This window comes from Enhydra lutris, unplaced genomic scaffold (genome assembly GCF_002288905.1).
Source record: "Enhydra lutris kenyoni isolate GAN:26980312 unplaced genomic scaffold, ASM228890v2 scaffoldscaffold1, whole genome shotgun sequence".
Taxonomy (NCBI): domain Eukaryota; kingdom Metazoa; phylum Chordata; class Mammalia; order Carnivora; family Mustelidae; genus Enhydra; species Enhydra lutris.
In genome coordinates this window covers 96,682,586-96,707,226 of record NW_019154085.1, presented here as the reverse complement: position 1 = coordinate 96,707,226, position 24,641 = coordinate 96,682,586, and the positions used below count along the sequence as shown (strand labels likewise).

General features: G+C 50.3%; 1 protein-coding gene across 2 annotated transcripts in view; it reads right to left on the bottom strand.

Annotated features, from left to right (window-relative positions):
* LOC111141416 (transmembrane protein 163) overlaps positions 1 to 24,641 on the bottom strand; it is a 244,341-nt gene that overhangs the window by 15,713 nt on the left and 203,987 nt on the right. The window contains exons 6-8 of one of the 2 annotated variants that reach the window (XR_002640203.1): positions 11,352 to 11,463; positions 3,165 to 3,306; positions 1,723 to 1,940 (exon numbers count right to left, since the gene is read on the bottom strand). Coding sequence is in view for 1 of the 2 variants with exons in the window: in XM_022493954.1 (XP_022349662.1) it covers positions 1,880 to 1,940; positions 3,165 to 3,306; positions 11,352 to 11,463 (315 nt within the window). In the remaining variant the exon portion in view is untranslated. Of the gene's footprint in view, positions 1 to 33; positions 1,941 to 3,164; positions 3,307 to 11,351; positions 11,464 to 24,641 lie in introns of those variants that run through there. The other variant, XM_022493954.1, reaches the window with a different exon arrangement.

Sequence of the window (24,641 nt, the reverse complement as noted above, 5' to 3'; positions counted from 1 at the left end):
AACCGAGGACAAACCCAGCGGCCTCCTCCAATGCCGGCATCCACTGATGACGGCCACCATTCGCAGACACCCTGCAGGAAACACTGATGAGAAGGTACGTGACAGGAGTGGGGAGGGAACGGTTTTACCCTCGAGGAGTCTTTCCCTTAGGTGGCATCCACTGAGACTCATTTCAGAGCCGCTCCCCCCGTCCTGCATTCGCCTACAGGGAACGGAATTGGAGAGAGGACTGGACGGCTTTTCTTGCGGGGAGGGGGGAGTGCAAAGAGATACCCTGGAAAGAAGGAAGGTCATGTCCGTGCCCACACCAAGGGCTTGTCTGAAATCATGCTGGCGAGTGATGGCCGGCCTCTCGGAAGCCAGCAGAACTCTTGGCTACTGCCTGGAACGCAGACACCATGCAGTTCCTGTCATGCCTCTGTGGGGCACAAGTCCCCACACGTGCCAGTCAAAACCGGAGTGCTTATGTTTGAGGGGTACTCCATCACAGCTTCCTCTCCTGAAGCTTCCACAGCATATGCCGACACAGTGAGAAAAGAAATCTTTCGACTCTTGCATTTCCCAGACCTGCTCGTACAGTCAACTCTTTTCCATGTGACCTATTAACATCCCAGGCAACACTCCTCAAAATGCCTTCCAAGGAACCACGTGGGGCGTGTCAGATTGAATCAAGGTCAGTGACGCCTCAGAATGAACCACCTCCCCTCAGTGAGCCAGAGACAGCCCCCAAGCACACCACCAAATCACCGTGCAGCCCCCCCACCTCGCAGGGCGCACAGCGCCCCTTGGGACGGTCCTTCAGGGTCTCCCCCCTCACCGCCAAGGGACCCCGTCCACAGCCTCCTCTGTCCACAACAGAAAACCCGCCTGGGACAGTGAGAACGCTTCAAGATAACCTCCCCGTACCATACAAAACAGGTAAAGGTCTTTATTGGTCGGACACTGTCGCCTGGACGAGCAGCAGCTCCAGAGGTACAGAATGTTGTGTGCTGGGGGAACATTTTTATAGTCTACACCTAACATTACATTAACAGAGAACATCTTGTTCCTTACAGAGGGGCCATCTCTAACAGACTGTAATGTACCATTACCACTTAACACAGCATATAGATATATGCATATATGGATAGATTATATATTTATTACAAATAAACTGTTGTTTCACATCTCTCAAAAATGGATCCTGTTTTTACATGTAGGTTCAGGTTCTGAATGTACAAGACAGGGTCATGTGTTTAGTTCAACCATGCAAAGCTCATATGTGGGTCATGAAGTACTTTAAAAATAGAATGGTCTCCTTTTGGACAAATCTGTTTAGAGTCAGGATTAGTAAAACAGTATGAAACTAATGAAATACCTTGATAGAAATTAGGAAGTGATCTGTACTGATGGTTCTGGGCATGTCAAGGGGCGAGGGACTAAAGGGACAGTCTTCCCTTAGAATCTGCCAGGAGACGCGAGACTCTGGACCAGGAGGGGCTACCGGGGGTCCAGAGGAGGTGGGTCTGGTCACTTGCTATCCATTTCAGGCTTAGAGCACCGCAGAGGAACTTTCTGCCAAGTAAAGATCTTACCTTACCCACAAGAACCTTTTTTACTGCAGAGAATAGAAAAAGGTCAGTTCTCGCTGGAGGAGGGGGTGGAGCCTGTCCCCGCTCCTGTGCGCATTGTCCTAACACAGTTGATGGGGGCAGTGGAGCAAGGGGAGCGGTGCCGACTGACCTGCTGGGCAGATCTTGTTCCCATGAACACAAACTTGCCAAGAAAGAAACTGGATGTTCAATGAAATACTGGCACCATCTGCCTGTGTAGAAACCTCGTTGTCCTGACGGTCTTGGTGCGGATGCAGAGCAGCCGGCCCAGGCCCTGCTGGCCACCGTCACTCGAACATCTCATAGTGGCGGGTCTGCCTCACCCTGGGCACCATGTCGATGAGGAGTCTGCAGAAAGGAAACACCAAGGTCACCCCCTTGCGGGTTTGGGGAAGGAAGCAGAAGGCTTTTTAGAAATTCTCATTTCTGTACCATGAAATTCAACCTTTTCAAGTAAACAGTTCAGTGCATTTTAGTATGCCCAAAGGTGGTAACCACCATCTAATTCCCAGAACCCTTCTGTCACCCAAAGAAGAAACCCCATGCCCCACTGCAGTCATTCCCCAGGCCCCCTGCAACCTGCTGATCTACTTCTGGTCTCCCTGCTCTGGCCTCTCCTGGGTATGTCCTCTCCATGGAAACACCTAACCCATGGCCTTTTCTGACCGGCTGCTCACATCTGGTTCCGTGTTTTCAAGGTTCATCCACATTGTGGCCTGAAGCAATGCTTCATTCTTCTCAGGGCTGAGGACTACGCTGTGATACAGCTCTACTACAGTGATCCATTCATGCATTTAACAGACTTCTGGGTTGTGCCTACTCTTTGGCTACCATCAGTAATGTTGCTGTGATCATTCACACAGGAGTCCTTACAGGACGCATGTTTTCCTTTCCCTGGAGTAGACCCCAAAGAGTGACGCCTGCTGGGTCAAACGGGAACTCCAGCATTAACAGGGCGTGTGGGACGACTCTGCTGTCTCCAAAGCAGCCGTTCCATGGTCCGTTCCCACCAGCCCCATCCTGGCCAACCCCGATGGTCCGTCTTCCTTATTACAGCTGTCCTCATGGGAGGCAGGAAGCGCCTTAACAATGAAAAACCCAGTGCCTTTCACAAACGGTTCTCCCAAAGGCCGACTCCAGCCTGGATGCTGGAACACACAGTGATGCCTGCACAGCGCGTCCTCAGTGACAGGACTCAGGCTAGGTTTACCCCCGAGTGTGGCCCTTCTGCAGTGACATGTTCCTTCGGGAAAAATGCTTGAAGTGGGGTCTGGTGGACTGGTGCTGCTGTGCCCTGCCCCTTGGAGCACCCCATAGGGCAGGAGGCACTTGACCTGTGAGGACACCCCGCAAACGTGCCCTGCCCGTGTATCACTACGACCCTCATGAGAGAAAGGAAGACCACAGGAAAAGGCTGCGCGCCACGAAAATGCCGGGCCCCTGCTGGGGGCGTTTCTGGTCGTCTGAACTCACCTGGGCTCAGAGGGGTCATAGGGACAAGGCATGACAGTCAAGAGTGCCAACTCGGCCACTCGTGGCTCCTGGGCAAGCAGAGACAAAAGGAGCACTTACTTGACCCCGTAGGCAAAGATGGTGAGGCCAATCAGCACACCGATGCTGCCGTCCAGGTACCAGACCGCCGCATTATGCTTGAACACCTCCGCGCTCAGAAGGATGGAGAAGCCCATCACGCCGCCCACGAGGGAGTTAAACCCTGGAGAAACAGCAAGGAGAGGCTGAGGGCAGGGCCAGGAGAACTTTCTTAGTCACCTGTGAGACACCACCCCCCCGCCATGCCAGGAGTGCCTCGGCTTCCCAGGCTCCCATCCCTGCTGAGCCCGCAGGGTCTGGGACAGTGTCTGCACCCAGGAGATGTTCAGATCCTCAGTGACTCAATGTCTGCAGGCCCGAGGACTGAGCTGGGATCCTCTCAACCCTATGAAGTCCGACCATGATCCCACTTGGCCAGTGAGAGTGCAAGGTTCAGCAGAGAGGTGAAACACTATGACAGGAGGAGTCCCAGGTTGAGGGTGAGGCTGGGACTCTCCCCACACCCACATCCCTTCCCTCCAGGGCCTCCCATCAGCTGAGCATTTTCAGTGTCCAGGAGAGGAAGTGCTGAGTCTAGAATTTGTGGCGGGGTGGCAGAAAAGGCAATCAAACAGAACTGGGGCAAACAGATACTGACCAGCCTCTCCTCCCACTTAGGGCACCACCTTTGGTCCCCACTTCATTTGACCTCTGAGTTTTCAAAAGCCACATGGGAAAGAACAGCTCAGAATGGCTGCTGGGGGCCCAGAAGGCGTCAGCCGCGGAAGGCCTCGCCGCCCCCCAGCACAACCACAGCCCGGAGAGAAGCTCTGGGTCCACGCTCCTCCCCTACAACATCCCCCCCACCACGGTTCTGGGGCAGCCCCACATGACCCACTCACACATGGGGGGGCTGGACGCCAAGGAGAGAGGTTTGAGATGAAGAGCAGGGGAGAGTAGGACCCAGCTGAGCGAAACCTGCGTCCAACCTCTTTCTCATCACCCAGGGGGTGGCCTCTGGTAGGCCACTCTCCAATAAGGGGAACCAGCTGGATGGCTGGCCTCTGTCTGGGACCCTCCTCTCTTCCTTCAGTCTGTCCCCTCCGCACTCCAGCTCTCAGCTAATGCTACGACCTGGACCCACGTGGAGCATGTAGGTACAGACAATCCCACCTCACCTTCCCCCACCCCTACCCCGCCACAAACCACCATCCATGGTGCCTGCTGCCCACCCCCGTCTGCAGCTGCTGTCCCTACATACAGCTGCATGCCCCCCCCCCCCGCCCCGGGAGAAACCTCCTCCTCCCCAGCAGCCCCAGGCCTCCTTCCTGGACCTCAGCGCACTCCCACTGCACCCCTCCCACGCCAGCACCACAGCCCTGAGGTCATCGATGACCTAGCTGCCACCTGCCCCGGTTCATAACCTATGCTCCTCTTTGTATGGCTGGCTGCCCTCTCCTGACTCCAGCCATCCCTTCCTGGCCTCTGCTGCTGGGTCCTTCTCTCCCCTGGGGGTTCCCCTGTGCAGTGGTGGGAACTCCTCCTCCACCACCCCTGCCTCCAGCCTCCCCCTGGCTGAGTGCCTGCCCTCCCCACACCGGGGTCTCTCAACTGGCTCTTGGGCCGGGTCTTTCTGCTGAGCTGCAGCCGCACTCCCAAGCATCTCAGACTGAACATCTTCAAAGCCAAAATCTCAATTTCTGCCCCGAAACACCTCACCCTCTCCCTACCTTCTCTGTAAATGGTGCCACCATCCTCCTGCAGCGGCCAAAAAGCGAAGAGCCCATCCTTAACACCTCTCACACCCAAAATGTCACCAGTCCTAGATCTACCCCATCTGTTGAGTGATTCTTCCAGCTATTGCCTCCCCAACTCTGCCTACCTCTCACCACCACCTGGACCCCAGGGCACCTGCCCCTTGACCACACCCCTGCAACAGCCTCTCAGCACCTTCCCTGCTTCCCCTCTGCCCACCCCTCCCTCCCCCCATAGAAAGCAGCTAAAGGCCTCCAGTAGAAAAGCTGCCCAATTCTGAATCCCATCCAAACTCCTCAAGGCTGGCACAAGCTAGCTACCTCTCCCGCATCACACACTGACCTTCCCGTCTGCTGTGCTCCAACCACACGGCACCCGCAGCCGCCAACCCTGGCCTCCCCCGCGGCCTCCAGACTCACCCTCCCTCCATCATCCCACACCTCTCTTCCTGGGCTCTCCCACACTGCCTCCTGCCTGGGCTGAACCTGCACAGCCCTAGAGTGATTCCCTCCTCCCCCATCCACACCCAACCTTCTCATTCTTGCCCCTGCTACTCCCCCAGAGCGCTTCACTTCCTAGCAAGGGATTTTTACTTTTTCTTTTTACAAACATCTTTTTCTTCCCCTCTGGAAGCATAAGCTGAAGGACAAGGACTGGGTCTCAATGTATTCCGAGTCCCAGAAACGGCTGGCACTTCTCAGGGGCTCAGCTGATTGCCACATTAATGAATGAATGAATAGATAGGGGCATGGCTTCACCTGTGCGAAGAGGGCTCCCACTGAGCAGCAGCTGGGCTAAGCGGACCCAAGAGAGAGGAAGCCATCCCTGCCCCGGCTCCAGGGACCTCCCAGCCCATGCAGGGTCTGTGGCTAGGGCCCTGGAGAGACTGCCCCTGAGAGGAAGGTGTAGAGCGGAGCAGAGCGTACACTCCTTCATGGCCGGTGGAGCCTGAGGCTCCCGGGAAGAGTCAGCCTCCACACTCCCTTCTCAGGGCTGGTCACGGTTCATCCCTGGAGAAGGTTTCCAAGCCAATTTCACCGGAATAATAGTGGTGGAGACTGGGAAAGGCAGACACCTCCACCTTCCTCCCATCTGGGGGCCATGTCCTCCGACAGCCAGCCTGGGGAACTGCGATGAGAAGGAAGCCAGGACTTGCAGGGAGCTGGGAGCTGGTGAGGGCTCTTTGGGCCGTGGCCTGTCCCAGCACTCCCGTGTGTAGCCAGGCCAGCCCTGCCTGCCACCTACAGTGTGCACCTCCACCCCTCACCGGCTCTCTTCTCCCTCTCTTCTGATAGCTGGCCAGTCTAAGAGCTTGTCCCAGGTGCCCCAGAGACAGCAGGAGAGCAGAGGCTGAATGGTGACCTCTGCTTCACCAGAGATGTGTCCCACCAGCTCCAATTCCCAGGTCTCAACCTCCAAATCTTCCACTTCTAATAGTGGAGGTGAGGGACAGACGTGTTGCCTCCTGGCTTCCCCTCGTCCAAGTGGCCCCTGCGTGGTTCGTGTCTATGGCTTCCCATGTTCACCTAGCTCTGAACGATGAAGAAATGGGCTCAGCAGGTTTTCAATCTCCACTCTCCAGGCAGCTCTGGAGCAGACGCTTCTAAAGCCTACATTTCAAAAGCATCACGGCCCCCCTTCAGCCAGGCTGAGTTCATCCCCCTCCCTGATACACGGAACATGCTGGCCCTTTCTCCCTCGCTGACGACCCATGGTTTTGTCCTCTGTAGTCCTGTCTTCGGTTCTGCCTCCACACCTCCCCCAGGAGGGGAACGGCGGGTCCTGAGAAGCGGGGGCCGTATCTCCTGCCTGTTTTCTAATCCATCAGGATCCTCTCTCCCCTCCCATTATGAGAAGCTGGCATTTGCCCTCTCGCCTCTGGCGGTCCCTTGAGTCCTTCCTGTCCTTTGTAATACCTGGAATCAGGACAATCCTCTTAGAAAAGAAAAAGGCTCTGCAGTTCACAGCTTTTCTCAGAAGGCCACCAATAGCACCGGCAGAGTCCGTTACTCTGTCCCAGGCTACCTGGGCTGGAGTTTACATCTTGGGCATTCTTGGCATGGGGGAGTTTTAGTTCTGCGGGACTAGAACCAAGGGGAAGACACGGGGGAGCTGGACACTGCCCCAGGGCAGCGTGGAATCATTTGCTCCCAGCTCCATCTTTATCAGGGGCAGGCGGAGCCTTCCGAGAAGCTCAGAGAGGCTGCAGAGCAGGTGAGGGTCCTCTCACTGGCCACTAGATGTCCCCTCAGCTCCAGCAAGTCACTCGGCTCCGCAGGGCCTACCCTCTGCACACAGCTCACAGAAAGAGCTTCAACTAACTCGGCTCCACTCACCTCCACGGGCCACAGAGCTGGATAGAGTCAGTCCCACCTCTCCTAAGCCCACGCAGGAATGAGGGACAAGGGCCCAGGGGCTAGGGTACAATTCTGGATCTGCCGTGCCACATCCTTCAAAAGGGACAGGCTTCCCAGCTAGCATCCCACAGCGAGTTCCCAGCCCTGCCCCCACAGACCTCCCATCTTCAACTCTGGCACACAAAGCCCTGTGGGTCAGTCACTTCTAGGCGATGTCACCACCCCCTCCACCCAGCCTCACAGCTTGTCCCTGTCCCCTTGGTTAAAACCGGACCTGTCATCAAGAGCAAATGTTGTTGTTGATGGCAGAACACAATTATCACGCCAGAGGCTCTCCCGGTCTGGCCTCAATGACTAGGGAAGGATCTGTAGAATTGGGCACATTCATTTTATGCAAAAAGTTCTGACTGAAGTTCTTCATGTGCCGAAAAATCATCCCAGCCTCATGGCATTTCAGAAGTTGGGGAATGAGGACCGTGGACCCAGGCCCTTCTGCTCAGACAGATTTCCATCTGTGGCCGCAGGCAGCTCCAGAGCCCAGCTGCTGGCTCCTGGCTCGGAATCTCCGCCAGGACCTCTCCACAGTCCCCCTCTGCCCCACTGGTACTCTTCACTTGCTGTGCAAAACATTCTACCTCAATAACACAAAGCCAACCTCGGCCTCATGCTGAGCAAAAACCGCATGTTGACTGAATATTCAAAGCAGCAAAGCCAAGTTAGACAAGATGTGCCTGACAGAGTGGGAGTGTCTGGAATTTGCCCACACCTGCTGTCCCGCTCTCCCTGACGGTCTGCTTCCCAGAGGTCAGGACACAATTCAGTGACAAAGGATCTGGTGGAGTCAGCCTGACCCCATTCACGCACTGCATCTCGGCAGGAAGGGCCATCACCCCCGGTGACCGATAAGGCCTGCACTCCTTCCCCGCACAGGAAGCCCTGAGCTGAACTTGCTTCCCTCCTTGAGAGAAGCCCTTGGCTTGCCCCCAGCCCCAGGGCCAGAAGAGGGGCGTTCCCAGGCCAGCAGCCACCAGGGATGCCCTCCAGAGCCAGCCCTGCAGGAGACCTCGGACATTAAAGATAGGCATGGCTCCTGAAGCCCATCCCGCCCCCACCTCCCAAAGAGGGAAGGAGAGGAGATAGTTACCCACAGCTCCCTACATCTAGTCAGTGCAGGAGTACAACTGGGAGCCCAGACAACACAATTAGCAGGAGGCCGTAATGACTGCAGCATTGTCTGCTGGCACTCCCGCCAAGCAGGGGACCACAGAGCTCACCGACCCGCCAGGGGCCCCTTATGGGTAACAGGCTTGGGGATGGGGTGGCCAGCTGTCTTGGCTCTTTGCTATAGTGCTCCCTGTCCTTCTGTGTCTCTCTCTCATCGGCCCCTGATGACCATTCAGCCCTGAGCCCTGGTTTACAGATACTGCCCCACCTTCCTCAAATCCACCCCCATTCTCCACCTCTCTGCCCCCATTCTGTCCCGGCCCCTGCCACCCCGTGGCTCCCTAGACTTCTCCCACCTCAGCTCTCCTTCCCTCCACTCTGCCCCACCTTGACAGCCAGAGGGCTCTTTAAAAAACATCGATCATGTCACCATTGTGTTAAATATTGAACAAAACATCCAGAATCCTACTGTGGACTCCATGTCCGTGCCCCCTCACCCAACATGCCCCCCCCCCGAAAACCCAGATTCTGTCCCACCACGACCCCCAGGATGGCTCCCCCTGCTTTCTGCCTCTGGGTGGAATAGTTTCCTCTCAAACCATCTACTTCCCTTTGTCACAACCCCTGCCTGGTTCAAGACTGTGATGGAGGGGCGCCTGGGTGGCTCAGTGGGTTAAGCCTCTGCCTTTGGCTCAGGTCCTGATCCCAGGGTCCTGGGATCGAGCCCCACATCGGGCTCTCTGCTCAGCGGAGAGCCTGCTTCCTCCTCTCTCTCTGCCTGCCTCTCTGCCTACTTGTGATCTCTCTCTGTCAAATAAATAAATAAAATCTTTAAAAAAAAAAAAAAAAGACTGTGATGGAAACACTGCGTGTGTGTAGCTGGCTTTGTGTGTGAAGATTATCAAGTTATCCATTAGGGACGCCTGGGTGGCTCAGTCAGTTAAGCATCTGCCTTCATCTCAGGTCATGATCCCAGGGTACTGGGATCGAGTCCCACACCAGGCTCCCTGCTCAGCGGGAAGCCTGCTTCTCCTTCTGCCTCTGCCTGCCGTTCCCCTGCTCGTGTGCTCACTCTCTCTCTCTGACAAGTACATAAATAAAATTGTTTTTAAAAAGTTATTTATTTAAAAAAATACTAATCACGGTGGTCTTCTGCGTAAACCATATAAAGTGGTAGGAAGTGAGAAGGACACAGAAGCCTCAACAGAAACCACCTGGAATATCTAACAGGAAGGAAGACTGCTGTCAGGGCCGAGCCCCGTGATCGTGGTTGGAGGGGCAGGGCTGACTGCTGGGTCCACATCCAGGCTTCTGGTGCAGGAGGCACATTGTGTGTCTCCACTGCACTCAGGTGAACAGAAAAAGTGCTGCTGCTCGGCAGGCCAGTGGGCTTGTGTCGCAACCACGACAGAAAGGAGAGCCCCTGGTGAGTACTGACCGCTGGGAGCCCAGAGTGCTGTGCTGACGGGCGCAGCCTCCCTCAGGCCTGCCTGCCCCGACCCTCGGGTTCCAGGCAAAGAGATGCGGAGAGGGAGGCACAGAACTGCCGCTGGAGGAGCCTCAGGCCAGCCAAGCCTCTGTTCTTTGTTCAGGCCTCCGGGGCCCTGGCAGAGCGGCGTGCCTCCGAGCAACCACACGCAGAGCCCTGGGTAATGCCCGCCCGGCCTGCAGCGCTCAGCCAAGCACGCCCTGAGCTATTCCTCCCCAAGGGAAGGAGGATGCCAGGTCCAAAGGAGGGAATTTTCTTTGCCGGGTTAGAAAACACCAGACCACAAAGATCACGGGGAATGAAGACTCCTCCTCAGATTCTGGGTCTGCCCCCAAAGAGGAAAGGGTACCCTTTCGGGCCAGGGTCCGACGGGGCCGTACACTAGATGCCTAGAAAGCCCCAGCATCTCAGCTGTGACAGAGCCCTCAGAAGACACACAGGCTGGGGCCTCAAGCATGCAGGCAGCGTTCTCACGGACAGAACCACCTCATCAGCTCGTTAGATCGGGCCCTGGGAAAGAGCAGTTCATTTACCTCTGAGGGGTTCTCTAAGGGGCAAATGCACTTCTGGGGACAAGGCAGGAGCCTGCACGACCATGGGACAGAAACCTGACAGAGCTGGTTCCAATTCTGTGTCAGACGCTGGTCTCCGGTGCCCGGCACAGAAGAGCTCCGTGCAGCCCCCTGGCCCCGTGTGCTCCTGTGGCGTCGTGCTGTCCCAGCAGCAAACACTCCAGCTGATGCCAGCTGGGTCCTGCCTTTCCCCAGCTGCCCCCACCCTGGGTTCCACCTGGGAGCTTGAGAAGCCAGGCTGGGCCTCCCACTGGTTGAAAATCAGGGAAGAGGACAGCTCAGTCCCAGTCGCTGATCCCCTTACTGCCTTAAATGGCTTTTGCTGTTTAAGAAGCTTTGGTGTCCTATGGGCAAAGGGCCTCCACAGCCCCCGGCAGCCCTGCCTTGCCACCAGCAGATGCTGCGGAAAGTGGTATTTGAGCAAGACTAGAGAAGCTGGTGATCAAAAGGTCATGTAGGAGCACTGTGACGCTGTGTCCTGGCCCCTTGGCTCAGCCGTGAAGGCAGCACCCGATCTCAGCATGCACCGCACAGACTAAGGCACTGGTGTAATGACAACTTCCTGGACCTCACCTCCAGCTCCCAGCGTCAGACTCTTCAGGGGCTCGGGCTCTGGAATCTGAACTTTTAACAAACAGCACAGGCTTGGGAGCCCTGACCCACTGTTAAGAGGTCAGAGTGGAGGTGATTCATGAAATTTATTAACTTCCCAGGGTACAAGACATTGGCCCTAATATGGGAACCCGAGAATCATTAAACAGACTGTGGAGGGGAGGAGAGTGAGGAACAGATTCCAAATTATTGAGCTCTTCTGCAGGACAAGCAACTGAACAGCACCTTCTTTCCATGTGAGCCCAGCCCCCCAAGGATCAGGCTCACCGGCCTTACTCACCATCTGTTATGAGTGCTCTGCTGGTCAGCACCTTCCCCAGCATAAACTTCAACACAGCCAGGATACTGCAAAGGATCCCACTTAAAATAGAGACGCTGAACAGGAAGTCATCCTAGAAGAGAAAGTTCCAGATTTCAAAAGTTCGCTTCCTGCTAGAACAGATTGCCAGCAAACCATTTGCCTTAAGGATCCTTTGTTCCCTGAACAAATGATCAATTGGGTATGCTGCCACCAGGTGGCAGTATCTTCTTCGGTCTCATAGGTTCGCTAGTTACCTGTGTCCCTGGGAATTGGAAAAGATGATCAAAAACCGATAATCCAGATTTATATTCCCTTGGACAACTGAGTATTCCTCTTCCTGTAGGAGATTCCCCTTCAAATTCTTCTGCCAAAATATCTGGCAATCACTGATCAATAATGTAACTGGAATGCTAAACAGAGTGCATGCTATGTGTGGTTTTTCACAAACAATTCAAAAAGCAGCTGGGGAATATGGGAACATATAAGTACGCCACTGGACTAAGAACACTTCAACACAGAGCCACAGGGCCAATTAGGGATGAAGCTACATACAAGTGTGTTTTTTCCTTAAATTCACACAAGGCAATTAGAAGTTTAAATATAGCCTTCAAGGTGCAGAAAAGGCAGCTAAAAATAAAGTCTGCTATTGACGTTATCATAGCACTTCCTATAAGTTTTGACCTTAACTTTGCAAGCAATGAGTGAGTCACACACGCAAAAGCAAGCATCACCATCTCATGACATTAGAGCCCCCCACGCTCCTCAGCCTGGAGCTCCTGTGCATCATGAGACACAGCCTCCAGATTCTCTCCAGTACTAACATGCAACTGCCAGCAGAAGTCTGATAAAGCATCACGTATACAAAAGAAGTAAGATTTCTGAATCATCTTATTATCCAAACTCACTAACCTAGTGCCAGAAAGCTGGGAAGAAGGAAGACAGCCTGTTTTCCTGGCTTCAAAACTGAACAAAATCATTCGAAAATCACCTCCCCGGAAACAAGATATCTGCAAGGCATCAGAGCATCTCCCCCAGAATACTGATCAATGGTGGTTGGCCTTAACATATGTCCCCAGATCCTTTACTAATCCTTCTTCTATGAGGTGCAGCTGAATTCCCTCCTTCCTGAGTGTGGGCTGGGCTAGTGATGGGTATCTAACAAGTAGGGTATGGTAAGGGGAAAATAGTAACTTTGCAGGGGAGAAGCCTGGCAAGGGATCTAAGCCAAGTGATCAAGATTAGCAGGACCATTAATGAGTCCTGCCGATATCATGTGCTTCCTGATATAAGATGACAGGACAAGAAGAACAGGTCTTGGTGTTCTACCCAAAAATCCATAACCTCAGCTCAATCTTGAAAAAAAGCACCAAATGAACCCACATGGAGGGACAATCTACAAAATACCTGAGCACTACTGTTCACACATATCAAGGTCATGAAAGATAAGGAACAACCAAGAACCTTTCGCAGATTGTAAACTATGGAGACAGAGGTCTAAACTATGCCCTTTATTCCACCCCAAAATTTACTCAGTTCATACATATCACTACCTGTACTGTCCTGGACCGGATCCTGGAACAGAAAAAGGGTATTAAGTGGAAACGCTAGGAAAACTGGAATGGAGCCTGGAGTTTTGGTAATAGCCCAGTAATCTCGGAGTTCGGGCAAACGTGTCCTGGTTATCTATGTGAGATGTTAACATCAGGGGGGGCTGGATGAAAGATATACAGGAAATCTCTGTAACATCTTTGCAACTCTTTTATCTAACATTATTTCGAACTTTTAAGTTCTTTAAAAGAATCACCTCACTGAATTTTTTTATTATTATTATTATTAATTATAATTTTCACCTCCTCAAATTATCAGTAAGGACCATGCCAAACCTAGCCTCTTTGTAGATCCTGAGTCTCTGCTGTGCATGAGGTGACAAAGCAGGGTCCACAAAGGGAAGGAGTGGGGGTGGGCAAGGATCTGCAAATCACAGCTCCCTTTGTGCAGGGACTCACTCTCATCATGGGTGTCGGCACCCACAGGCTCTAAGGCAACATATCAACACAGACCCAGGTGCTGACAGGATTCAGAAAACTAAAGTTGGGAGACTGACATAGTCAAGCACTTTGAGACCCCAAATTCAGAGGCTGAATTCTTCTTTTGCTCAACCCTCACACCTGAAGTCTTTCTGATTCCATTCAATCTGTTGGCAAAGCCCTCATCCCTAAATTCCCAGATGTAGAGAGAGTCTGCATTCACCCCATCTAAGTCCCAAGGAGCTGGGGCACTCCCCCCGCAATGTATCTTGAGACAAGCCACAATAGCTTTGGCTGTGCTCTCCTATCCCTAGGGTATCTCCTGTCTCCTCTCCCTATCCCAGGGAGCTCACTGCTGGATAGGGGGTCTTGGCTGAAGGGCAGTGATGCACCAGCGGACCTTTGCTCGCATCTGGACTCCACTGCTTACTGGGGAAGCAGACCCGAGCACTCTCAGCTTATTTTTCTCTACCGAGGCAGGGAGTATGATACCGCAGCCCCTGGCAAGCAAATAATGGGCAGTCAATGTAGCAATTCATGTTCAAGGGTCCAAGCATGTGACACATGCACTAACTCATTCCACTGAACAGCCACACTAAGCGCTAACGCAAGCCCCAAAGTACGCGAAGCACTCCTATAAAAGAAACGTTGGGAACTGATTACCTAGGAAAAAGTACCAACGGTGCAATGTGAAAAAGTATAAGAACAACTCTGAGTGGGACCACAGTAGCTTGTCAAGGCTTCTGCTTCTAATCACCCACATCGTTGAGGCCACACCAGTGAGGGACAAGTGTAGTTCCAGTCCCTCTGCGGGGTTCCTGTTGTCCCTGCTCTCTGCTTCGCTCTACACCCCCATTTCCCTCCTTCCAGGCAGCCCTGCTGCCTTCAGGGACAATATTCTGACAGATGCTTCTTCTGCAGCCCCCACCAGCCTGGAAAGTCTCATCCCTGCAGTAAACAATAAAGCCATATTCTATGCCTTTTAGAATGGTTCCGATTCTCTGCTTGAACCTTTAATACCACTTCAGAAGGATGCTTCAGAGCGCTTATAGCAGTGCCCCGCTGCTGAAGATTGTCATCAAGAAGATCTGACCGCCGGTTGACCTGCAAGCTGGACCGGGCAACCACAGGCTCCCCATCCCCCACCTGTCCTTGGAATGGGAGCCCCACTTGCCTTCCCCACTCCCAGAAGCTGCCCCAAGGACCAAGCCTTGAAGAGAGAGGTGCGCTGTCGGGGCTCTCAGGACAGGGTATGTGACAGAACCCAGGTAACACCTCCACATCAATTTTCAAGATCGGGTGGACAGGACTGCAGAAATCTCATCTTGTGGCCCCCCAAGGCAAGCCTCGTGTATGAGCTCACTTGCTAATAAAACTACCACCTACCCATCCGAAGTGGTCTTCCTCCTCCTTCCATCTCTTCCTGCCCTCCACCTATGCAGGCCGGTTTCCAGTCACACCTGGGAAGCCCCAAGGAGCTCGTGAACTAACAACTGGTGAGCCAGCCAGGAAGGAGGCATCCGCAGGACTTGGCTACCGACCTCTAAGTAGGAAGGAGGGGCCCATATATTAGACGCTTGCAGACTATTATGAGACAACAGGAGATGCTTTAATGCACCTGTGCAAAGACCCATGCACGGCGCACTGCAGCACAGAAGGGAAACACAGCGTGCCACAGTGGGCTGGCCCCGACTGTGCACTGTTCGGCTGGCACTGATGTCCCACCAGAGGCTGCAGCTCGGGTTACAGAGTTGGAGGAAGAGCTGAGGATACAGAAGAACAAATGGTGGTCCGTCCACTGCTCTGCCAGCTTCAGGGCTGGCCAGCAAGCTGGAGGAGCAGGATCATCAGCTGGAGACCGTGGCGTGCCCTCCCGCAAAGCTAGGAGGTTGCAAGCGATAGTGGCTGAAGATCTGGGCACCTGTGACAATGCCTGGTTAGGATGCTAAGTGGCGGGATCTCTGGGAAAGTGAGGAGAATGAAGAGGAGGATTTTATTCTGTAAAAGAGCCCTACTTAATTAACTTAAGGAAAAATAAACTTTAATATCAAACATGTATGTATGGAAAACTAAAACATAATTTTCTTTCATCTGCTAAAAGGACAAAGTTTTCTTGGACTATTGGTCTTCTTTTGGATGAGATTATGAAAGGTTTTTCTTTACTTTTTAGGTAATCTTCCCAGAAAACAAAGAATCTGTGTTTTGTCAAAATAATTTCCTGTGCTTCATGTTACCTTTATCAGGTCTTTGATTATTTAACAAAACTGACTTTCTATTAAAAGGGGTATGTTTTTCACAGCTATGTAACTTTCTGCATTTGCCTTTGAAGTCTTTAATTATCACTTTAGTTAAATGGGAAACTAAGTATTATTTCACAGTGACCTGTGATCCTATTTAATCAAGCATTTTTAAACCTTTGGGTATTTTTGACAAGTTTCCCCAAAATCAAATTTTCAATGAAGTCTTAACTATGAACCAACTTGGGAATTTTCCATAGAGTCCCCAGAATATCTCAAAAGATGTGTTCTATTTCCTTATGAAAGGAAGATATTGAATTAATTAGGCTATGAATGATGCTAAACTTCCTTTAGTGCCGATTTATTTGAAATTCCTAAAAGCGTGGTAAAATGCTATTAGTCATAATTTTAAAATGTATGGCACAGAAATAACCAAATTCTCTTGTTAATTACACCATAGTGAACACTTTAAATCTTCAACCGTGGCCATTTTTAAGTCTTTTATCATTTATGGACAGCTACTGTTTGCTCTGATGATTTCGCAAGAAGTATCCCAGCATAAGTGCTTCATTGTCAAGGAGATTCATGGAAGAGATTTCGATTAGTAGAGGTTTCTGGTAACTAAGATCAATTTGCCTTCATGTGGAAGGGACAATAATGAGTTTCAAGTTATCCCCAAAACTACCTGCATAGCCCCACAATAGGTCATGGACCTGCTCCTGTGTCTTCCTTCCCCACATCAGTAAAATGGGCCCATGACATCAATGATACAATGTTAACATGTGAAGGCTGCCTTTGCTGCAGGACACTCTGCAGGCTTTGCTGGAATATCTGCAAGGAGGGAAAAATGGGCAGTGAGTCTACAGAAAATTCAAGGCTGATTGCAATAAGGTTTAGGGTGCTGTTTGGTCAGATAAGTTGCTCATTGTCCCAAAAGCTGTGATTGGTAAGAAGCAAGCCTATGTATCTCTTAGGATTGTGAAAGAGATGCAAGTCTTGGTTGGGATTTGGGTTTTTAGAGGACTTGTATTCCCCACCTGGAACAATGCCCCTTACTCTTGTGCCACCTGGTAAAGAATGGGCACATATGGGACTGGGGGTCAGAGCAGCAAGCCACCTTTGAGAAGGCAAGAATATTAATGAGGCAGATTAAAGCTCTGGGCATCTCCCAAACAGGGATACCATTTGAGTTAGATGTGTCTAGGACTCCAGAAGGTAGGAGTCAGAGACTGTGGCAGGGACAACAAAGGAGAGACTGCCCATAGAATCTTGGTCCCAGCTTGGGAAGGGGGCAAAACCTGATGTACCCACAGAGCAACAGCTCCAACACCGTGCATAGCATTCCTCCAGACAGAGCTCTTGGGAAGGAATGAACCACAGCAGCTACTAGGCTGCTGAGAGCTGTGCATGAACGCTAGCTCTTAACTGGTGGCATTGACAGTGGGCTGTCCGAAAGAAATTAACCCTATGGCTTAGATAAGGAGAAGCCAAGGGATGGATGATTCACACGTGGGCTCTGAGGGGTCAGGATGTAGAGGGACATCTGGGTCTGCCTGCAAGAGCCTGAGGCAGTCCTCGCTAATAAAGCATTGGATACCCCCAGCCATCAAGAAGATGATGCTCTGGGAAAAAAATTAGAAAAAAAAAGAAAAAAGAGAAAAAAAAATGCTGATGCCTTACCTCAGAACAAGCCCTGGTAACTGATTCTTTAACAGATACAAAAGATCGGGTATAGAGAGAGTGGCCACCACCGTACCCAGACGACATTGCCAAGGGTGCCAGAATGCACGGGGTCAATGCTCTAAGCATGTCGTGTGCATTCTAAACACCCAAGGCCACTGCCAAAGGAGTCCGAGACCAATCACGGAGCTCCTAACCAGTGAGGGTGGCAAACTGATTACATTGGTCCCCTCCCTCCAAGGGAGGGTTCTAAATAGGCCTGGGCTTGTGTGGACACTGACCTGCCCCAAGCTCTCCCAGGTCACTGTGCAAGCCAAGCTGCCACCATAAGGAGCTTTAAAAAGCTCAGTACCATGTATGGACACCCTTGTTGAATAAACAGTGATGGGGGGTCACATTTCAAAGGTCACGATGTGCAAGGCTAAGCAAAGGAACATGATATGGAATGCAGGTTCCATCTCCCCTAGAACCCAGAAGCAGCAGGGCTGGTAGAAAAGAATGAAAAGAATATTAAAGCAGCAGATGAAATTATTAACAAGTAAAACACTGCCTTGACAGGGTTGACTGAAGCACTGTCACAGGCTTTCATACATTTAAATGATCAGTCAGGAGGGTCTGTGACCCCACATGCCAGACCAGGGATCCCTGCCGAGCCCCCCAGCATCACAAACATACGGAAGCTTCAGTCAACAGCCAACGCCCTGACTCTCACTCTGCCACAGCTTGCTGGGCTGCTGGGCACACCAAACCCTATCACGCCAGGGAAAAGACTTCTCCACCGGAATTTGCAACGAAATGTCCTGCGAAGATGGGTGAATTCCTTCAAAGCCCTGGATAAGGGGGAATTAATCTCCACTGGGACCCCATTGCCCTGATGCCTGCTGGACTTGCTGAAACCCACTACCTGGAATGAAAACACATCACTGAAAGAGGGGAGAAGGTGGGGGTTCTGACCTGCCGTATCCTGCCCCTGCTCCATCCATCTCCTCAGGAATGACGGTGCTGCCTCCCCCAGTCAAAACACATGGTATATACGACATCAAGGTTCGTTTTTTTGTTGTTTTGTTTTGTTGAAGATTTATTTATGTTAGAGAGTGAGAGCATGACAAGAAGGGGCAGAGGGAAAGGTAGAGTCTCAAGCAGACTCCACACTGAGTGCAGAGCCCGATGTGGGGCTTGATTTCACAACCCTGAGATCAAGAGTTGAGCGTTTAACCAACTGCACCACCCAGGCCCCCCCAACCAGGTCAAGTTTCTAAAGTTGCCAACCTCTCTATACTCAAAGCCAGATGGGCATTTTTGGTTTCCCCCAGGTACAATCATTTGACTTCCATCTTGGTCCCTTCTGTTGGCCGGGGTAGGGTATAGCTGCCCAGCAAACCTTAAATGGCAAAAGTCCTGTCCTTACTGAAATGTCTATAATGAGAAAGTTGTCTTCCAAAATGGGAGAGCCTTGGACACTATTACTACGCCACTATCCAAACAGAAGCTTCTGTGTTCCTATCAAATGAGTCTGCTCATGTGTCATCTTTATTAAATCACAGGAGGGCCCAAGTGGATACTTTGAGTGATCTGACCCCCTGCCTAGTGGACTTCATACATTGTTTGGATCATGGGGCTCTTGCTGGAAAAAAGTTGTCATTGAGTATGGGAATTACTTCTTGATGTGTTTTCTCTCTTATACATGCGTGCACGGCTGTCGTGGCATTTGCCTCCATGCAGCCCAAGAGCCACCGAATGAGTCCCCTCCATGCTAAGGAAGGCCCTTGCTTGACCACTCAGGGGCAAGTGCAGAACAGGGGGCATACAAGACTGTGAAAGCCGGTCACGAGGGCTGAAGAGCTGGAGGAGGTCATCGAGAACACAAGCTTTGGGGCGCCTGGGTGGCTTAGTCGGTTAGGCATCCAACTCCTGGTTTCAGCTCAGGTCAGGATCTCAGGGTCGTGGGACTGAGCCCGCATGGGGCTCTATGCTCAGCGCGGAGTCTGCTTAAGATTCTCTCTCTGCCCTTCCCCCTGCTTGCTCCCTCTAAAATAAATATATCTTTAAAAAAAAAAAAAGGAGCACATGACCACCAGTTGACCTGCAAACTGGACCTGAGCAATTGGAGTCTCCCCATCCCCTCCTCTGTCCTTGGAATGTGAGCACCACTTGCCCCAGCCTCCTGCTCCTAGAAGGTGCTCCAAGGATACAACCCTGAGACAGAAATGGGGTGCTGAGGCTGGACTGGACTAGGTATTTGACTGAACCCAGTTATAACCTCCACAGAAACTTTTCAGACTCTGGCAGGCAGAAATCACTCGGCTTGCAGCCGCCCAAGACAAGCCTTGTAAGTTCCTGTGCATTTTACAGATGCCACCTACCAATCTGGAGTGGGCTGTGCCTCTTTGTTTCCTCCCCACCCTCCACTCATGGAGGACGGCTGCAGGTTATACCTGGGAAGCTTCCGAGGAGATTCCAAGCTAACACTGGCACGGAGTAAATGTTATATGTAAATGTGGAGAAGCCAATATGCAAAACTCGGGCTTTTCCTGTCCGTGGATTATTTCTACCAACCACCCCCTGCTTCCAGGATCAGCTCTGAGGAATGACTGCCTCCCTGAAGTCTGGGAGAAGGGAGACTGCGGCTGTCGCAAAGCTTCACCCCGATCTAGGAGGTCTGGCTCACTAGTGCCGCACTGACCTGCCTCAGAATGAAGTAAACCCTGCAGGAGAACCTACAAAGGACCGAGGTCTGCCTCCTCCCTTGCCCACAACCAGCTTTCAACATCCTACAAGTCCTCTGTAGTTTCCCCACCCAAACCCACCTGCCTCCCCCCTCGCCACATACTGTCACAGTTCGCAGTCATCAGCTCCATACATCATCGGTCCCTGCCACGGATGGTTTCTGTTCCCCCAAAACGCAAATGCTGAGCCCATACCCCCAGTGCAGTGTTTTGAGATGAGGCCTCCGGGAGGTAATTAGGGTCAGATGAAGTCATAAGGAGGGTCCCCCATGATGGGATTTGTGCCTTTCTAAGAAGGGGAAATCATTCTCTCGCTCCTTCTACCTACACGCCCTGAGGAAGGACCAGGTGAGCTACCAGTGAGAAGGCAGCTGTCTATAACCCAGGAGAGATCCCTCACCAAATACTGCTCCTGTTGGCACCTTGACATTGGAGTTCCAGTCTCCAGAAACCACGAGAAATAAATCTCTGTTGTTTAAGCCACCAAACCTATGGTCTTTTGTTATGGTGTCCCCGGCTGAGACAGTCCTAAATTTAATTATAAAAAGAGTTTCTGAGAGGATTCCTTCCCAAGGATTAGGAAGCCACTGATGAGAAAGTGCAAGCCCAGCAGGCACGTAGCACTGCTGGTTTCAAGAAAGTGATGTCTCAGGTAATTCTCTTGGCCCAGGCAAGCGGGAACCTGCAGTGGAAAGACAGATGGACAGAGGCTAAATGACTTGCCCAGGGTCTCTCTGCTAATGGCAGGACCTGGATTTGTTCCCGGTTCTAAAACGTACCAGCCTGCCTCCTCTCTGGCCTCCTAAATACCTCTCAGGTTACTGAACCATGAACTCTGTAAAAACAGCAACGGCCTTTTCCTGGTTAGGTATTCAGTTTTCACTGTTAACAGCACTGGCCCATGATTTCTCAGAGCTGAGTCTTTACTTAACAGACAAAAGATCAGAGCACAAAGGTTAAAAAAAAAAATACAGCCACTCACTCAGAAACCAAGGGTAAATATATGTTAGAGGTTAAGTGACAGAGATTATGTCCATGCTGGCAAGCTTCTTTATGACCTTGTACTGGTGTAGGCCTTTTATAACCATCTCAAAGCTATGAACAATGATATACTTGATTACACAAAAACTAAAACATATGCAGGGGATACATTATATACAAATACAAACTAGGAAAAAATATTATCCTCTCTAATGGGGGTTAACCTCTCTAATGTATAAAGAGCGCTTAGCAATCTCTAAGAAAAAGGCCAAAAATCTGACAGAAAAATGGGCAAAGGACAATTAGAAAATGATAATGAATGTTTTTTAATGTTATTAATTTGAGACAGAGAGAAAGAGCATGCATGCATGGGGGTGGGGAGAGGGAGAGGCAGACTCCCCACTAAGCAGGGAGCCCGATGCAGGGCTCTATCCCAGGATCCTGAGATCATAACCTAACCCAAAGGCAGCCGCTTAACCAACTGACCCACGCAGGCACCCCAATAATGAATAAAGGACTTGCATTCGGAATATATTGAGAATTTCGACAACTCTGTAAGAAAACAGATGACGCAGTTTTTTAAAAATGAGCAGATCTGAACATTTCACCAAACAAGACACACGACTAGCAAATAAGCCCATGAAAAATGACCAACATCCTCAGTCAACACGGAAATGGAAATCAAAACCACTATGAGATACTCCCATGTCCACATGAGAATCACTAAAATTAAAGACATAAGACAAGCTGCGGTAAAGATGTAGAGTGATAAGAGTTCTCATATACTGCTAGTGGGAATGAGTGTATGTATATACATATCACTTCGTAAACAGATCAGACATTCCTTATAAATGTAGACTTACCATAGGACTCAGGAATTCATTGGTGTTTACCAAGAGAAACAAAAGCTTCTGTCCACACAGAAACTTGGAAACCAGTGTTCTAAGCTACTATTTTCATAGTGTCAAAAAACTGAAAACAACCCAAATGTCCAACAACTGGTAAATGGAGAAACTGTGATGTAGCCGTACAGTGGAACACTACTCAGCAGTGAAAAAGAACCAACTACCAACATATTCAGCAAGAGTGGGACGGCGCCACAAAAGCATTATGCTACGTGAAAGAAAGCAGACACAAGCAATTAAATAATTCATTATTTCACTTATACCACATTCTAGAAAAGGAAAACTATGCTGACAGAAAGCACATTAGTGGTTAGGGAGACTTCAGAAGTGCATGATGGAACTTCTTAGATTGACAGAATACTCTATATTTTCATGGTGTTGGTAGTTCTGTGACTCCATGCATTAAGGGGTGCCTGAGTGGTTCAGTCAGTTAAGTGTCTGACTCTTGGTTTCAGCTCAGGTCACGCTTTCAGGGTCCTGAGATCAAGCCCCCACCAGGCTCCTGAGATCAAGCCCCCACCAGGCTCCACGCTCAGCGTTAAATCTGCTTGTCCCTCCCCCTCTGCTCCTCTGCCCACCCTCTGCTCCACGTGTGTTCTTTCTCTCCCTCTCCAATAAATAAATAAAATCTCTCTTTTTAAGATTTTATTTATTTATTTGGCAGACAGAAAGCACAGTAGGCAGAGCAGCAGGCAGACGGAGAGGGAGAAGCAGGGTCCCCGCTGAGCAGGGAGCCCAAGGCGGGGCTTGATCCGAAAACCCAGGGATCATGACCTGAGCCTAAATCAAGAGCTGGATGATTAATCACTGAGCCACACAGGTGCCCCAATAAATTAAAATCTTTTTTAAAAAACTTGCCAAATGGTACAGGTGAATTTTACTGTATGTACCCTGTATTTCAATAAAACTAATTTTTTTATAAAGCAATTTATCTCAGGAATCCTTAGGTGACAATTACTGATATTTACATAATTTAGCTTATGTACATAAAATACATAACATACATAATGTCCATGATCATAATCTGAGGCTAAAGACAGAGATCAAAGCACAGTCATTATGAAGATTAAATCAAATGCTTAGAGAGGTCAGGTGGGAACATGGGCCCAAAGGGTCTGACTTCAAGTCTCATGAATTTCCTACTGATGTATTTGCACAGTCTGAGTGAGTCAACACTCCTTTCTATAGACTTATCTCAAGTGTCTCCTCCTCTCGTAACTATTTCCTGACAGTTCATACTCTATGAATTGATAATTGCACTCCACGCCCCCTCGCTCTGGACCAGGTTCACGTGTGTCTGGTGACACGGCCTTGCACGTGCTTCCTACATTGTTTCTCTTAGGAGCTCACTAAGAGGAGAGATCCTTTCTCATCCACCTCAGTATCTATCCTTGAGGCAATAAAATACGTGTATGATATGACCCCACACCAATCAGAGTGGCTAGTATCAAAAAGAAGAAAGCAAGCATTGGCAAGGATGTGGAGGAAAAGGAACCATCCTGCCCTGTGGGTGGGAAAGTACACTACGGCAGCCTCTGTGGAAAACAGTATGGAGTGTCCTCAAGAAACTAAAAACAGAGCTACCCTATAATCCAGTAATTCAACTACCAGGTATTTACCCAAAGAAAACAAAAATACTAATTCAAAAAGATACGTGCACCCCTCGTTTTATTTTAGCATTATTTACAACAGCCAAGAAATGGAAGCAACCTCCATATCCACTGAGAGATGAATGGACGAAGAAGGTGTAGTATATATCCTGGGATATAATGGACTTTATATAAGTAGTGGTATAAATACTGGAATATAGTAATATATTTACTGCACTCTAATGCACACCCATAAAAAAAGAAGGAAATTTGGCCATTTGCCACAACACAGATGAGCCTGGAGGGCACTGTGCTAAGTGAAATAAGACAGAGAAAGACAAATACTGTATGACTTCACTTGTATGTGGCATCTTACAAAACAATAATAGTAAGAAACAGACTCATAGATACATAAAACAAATTAGTGGGAGCCAAAGGGAAGGGGAATGGAGACAAATGGGCAAAAGAGGTGAAGGGGATTATGAGGTCCAACCTTCCAGTTATAAAATAAGGAAGTCGTAAGAACGAAAAGTTCAGCATATGAAAAACAGTAATATTGTAGTAACACTGTATGGTGACAGAGGGTGGCTACACTTACCGTGACGAGCATTTGTAATGTAGGTAATTGCTGAATCACTATATTGTATACCTGAAATTAATATTATATGTCAACTATACTTTGATTAAAAATTTTTAAAAAACATTTGTGATATGAACTACCGTACTATGCAGAGGGATGTCAAAATCATAATCAGCAAAGTCTTTCACAAGCCATTTTATGGAAGACAGAGAAGTGTTTATCCACAAGGCCACCGTCACCCTAACCCTCGGGGAACGTCAGTGCAGAGAGTTGAAACCTTAACTCAATAAAGTTACTCTGAGGGTGGAGGGGATGCAGAGAGGAGAGGCTGACCAGTTCGCTAGGCTGGCTGGTTCTCTAATGATCAAACGGGATGCTGGAATATACCTTGGAATGGGGAGAACCACCACCCCAGGAGTGTTCTTGAGCACCAGCTGTTTACCTGGGCTACTGGAGGGAAACAAGAGGTCAGTGAGGGCAAGAATGAACAAAGCGAAGACTGACCCTCACACTCATGCTCCCAGAAGCCAGACAAACATGAGCT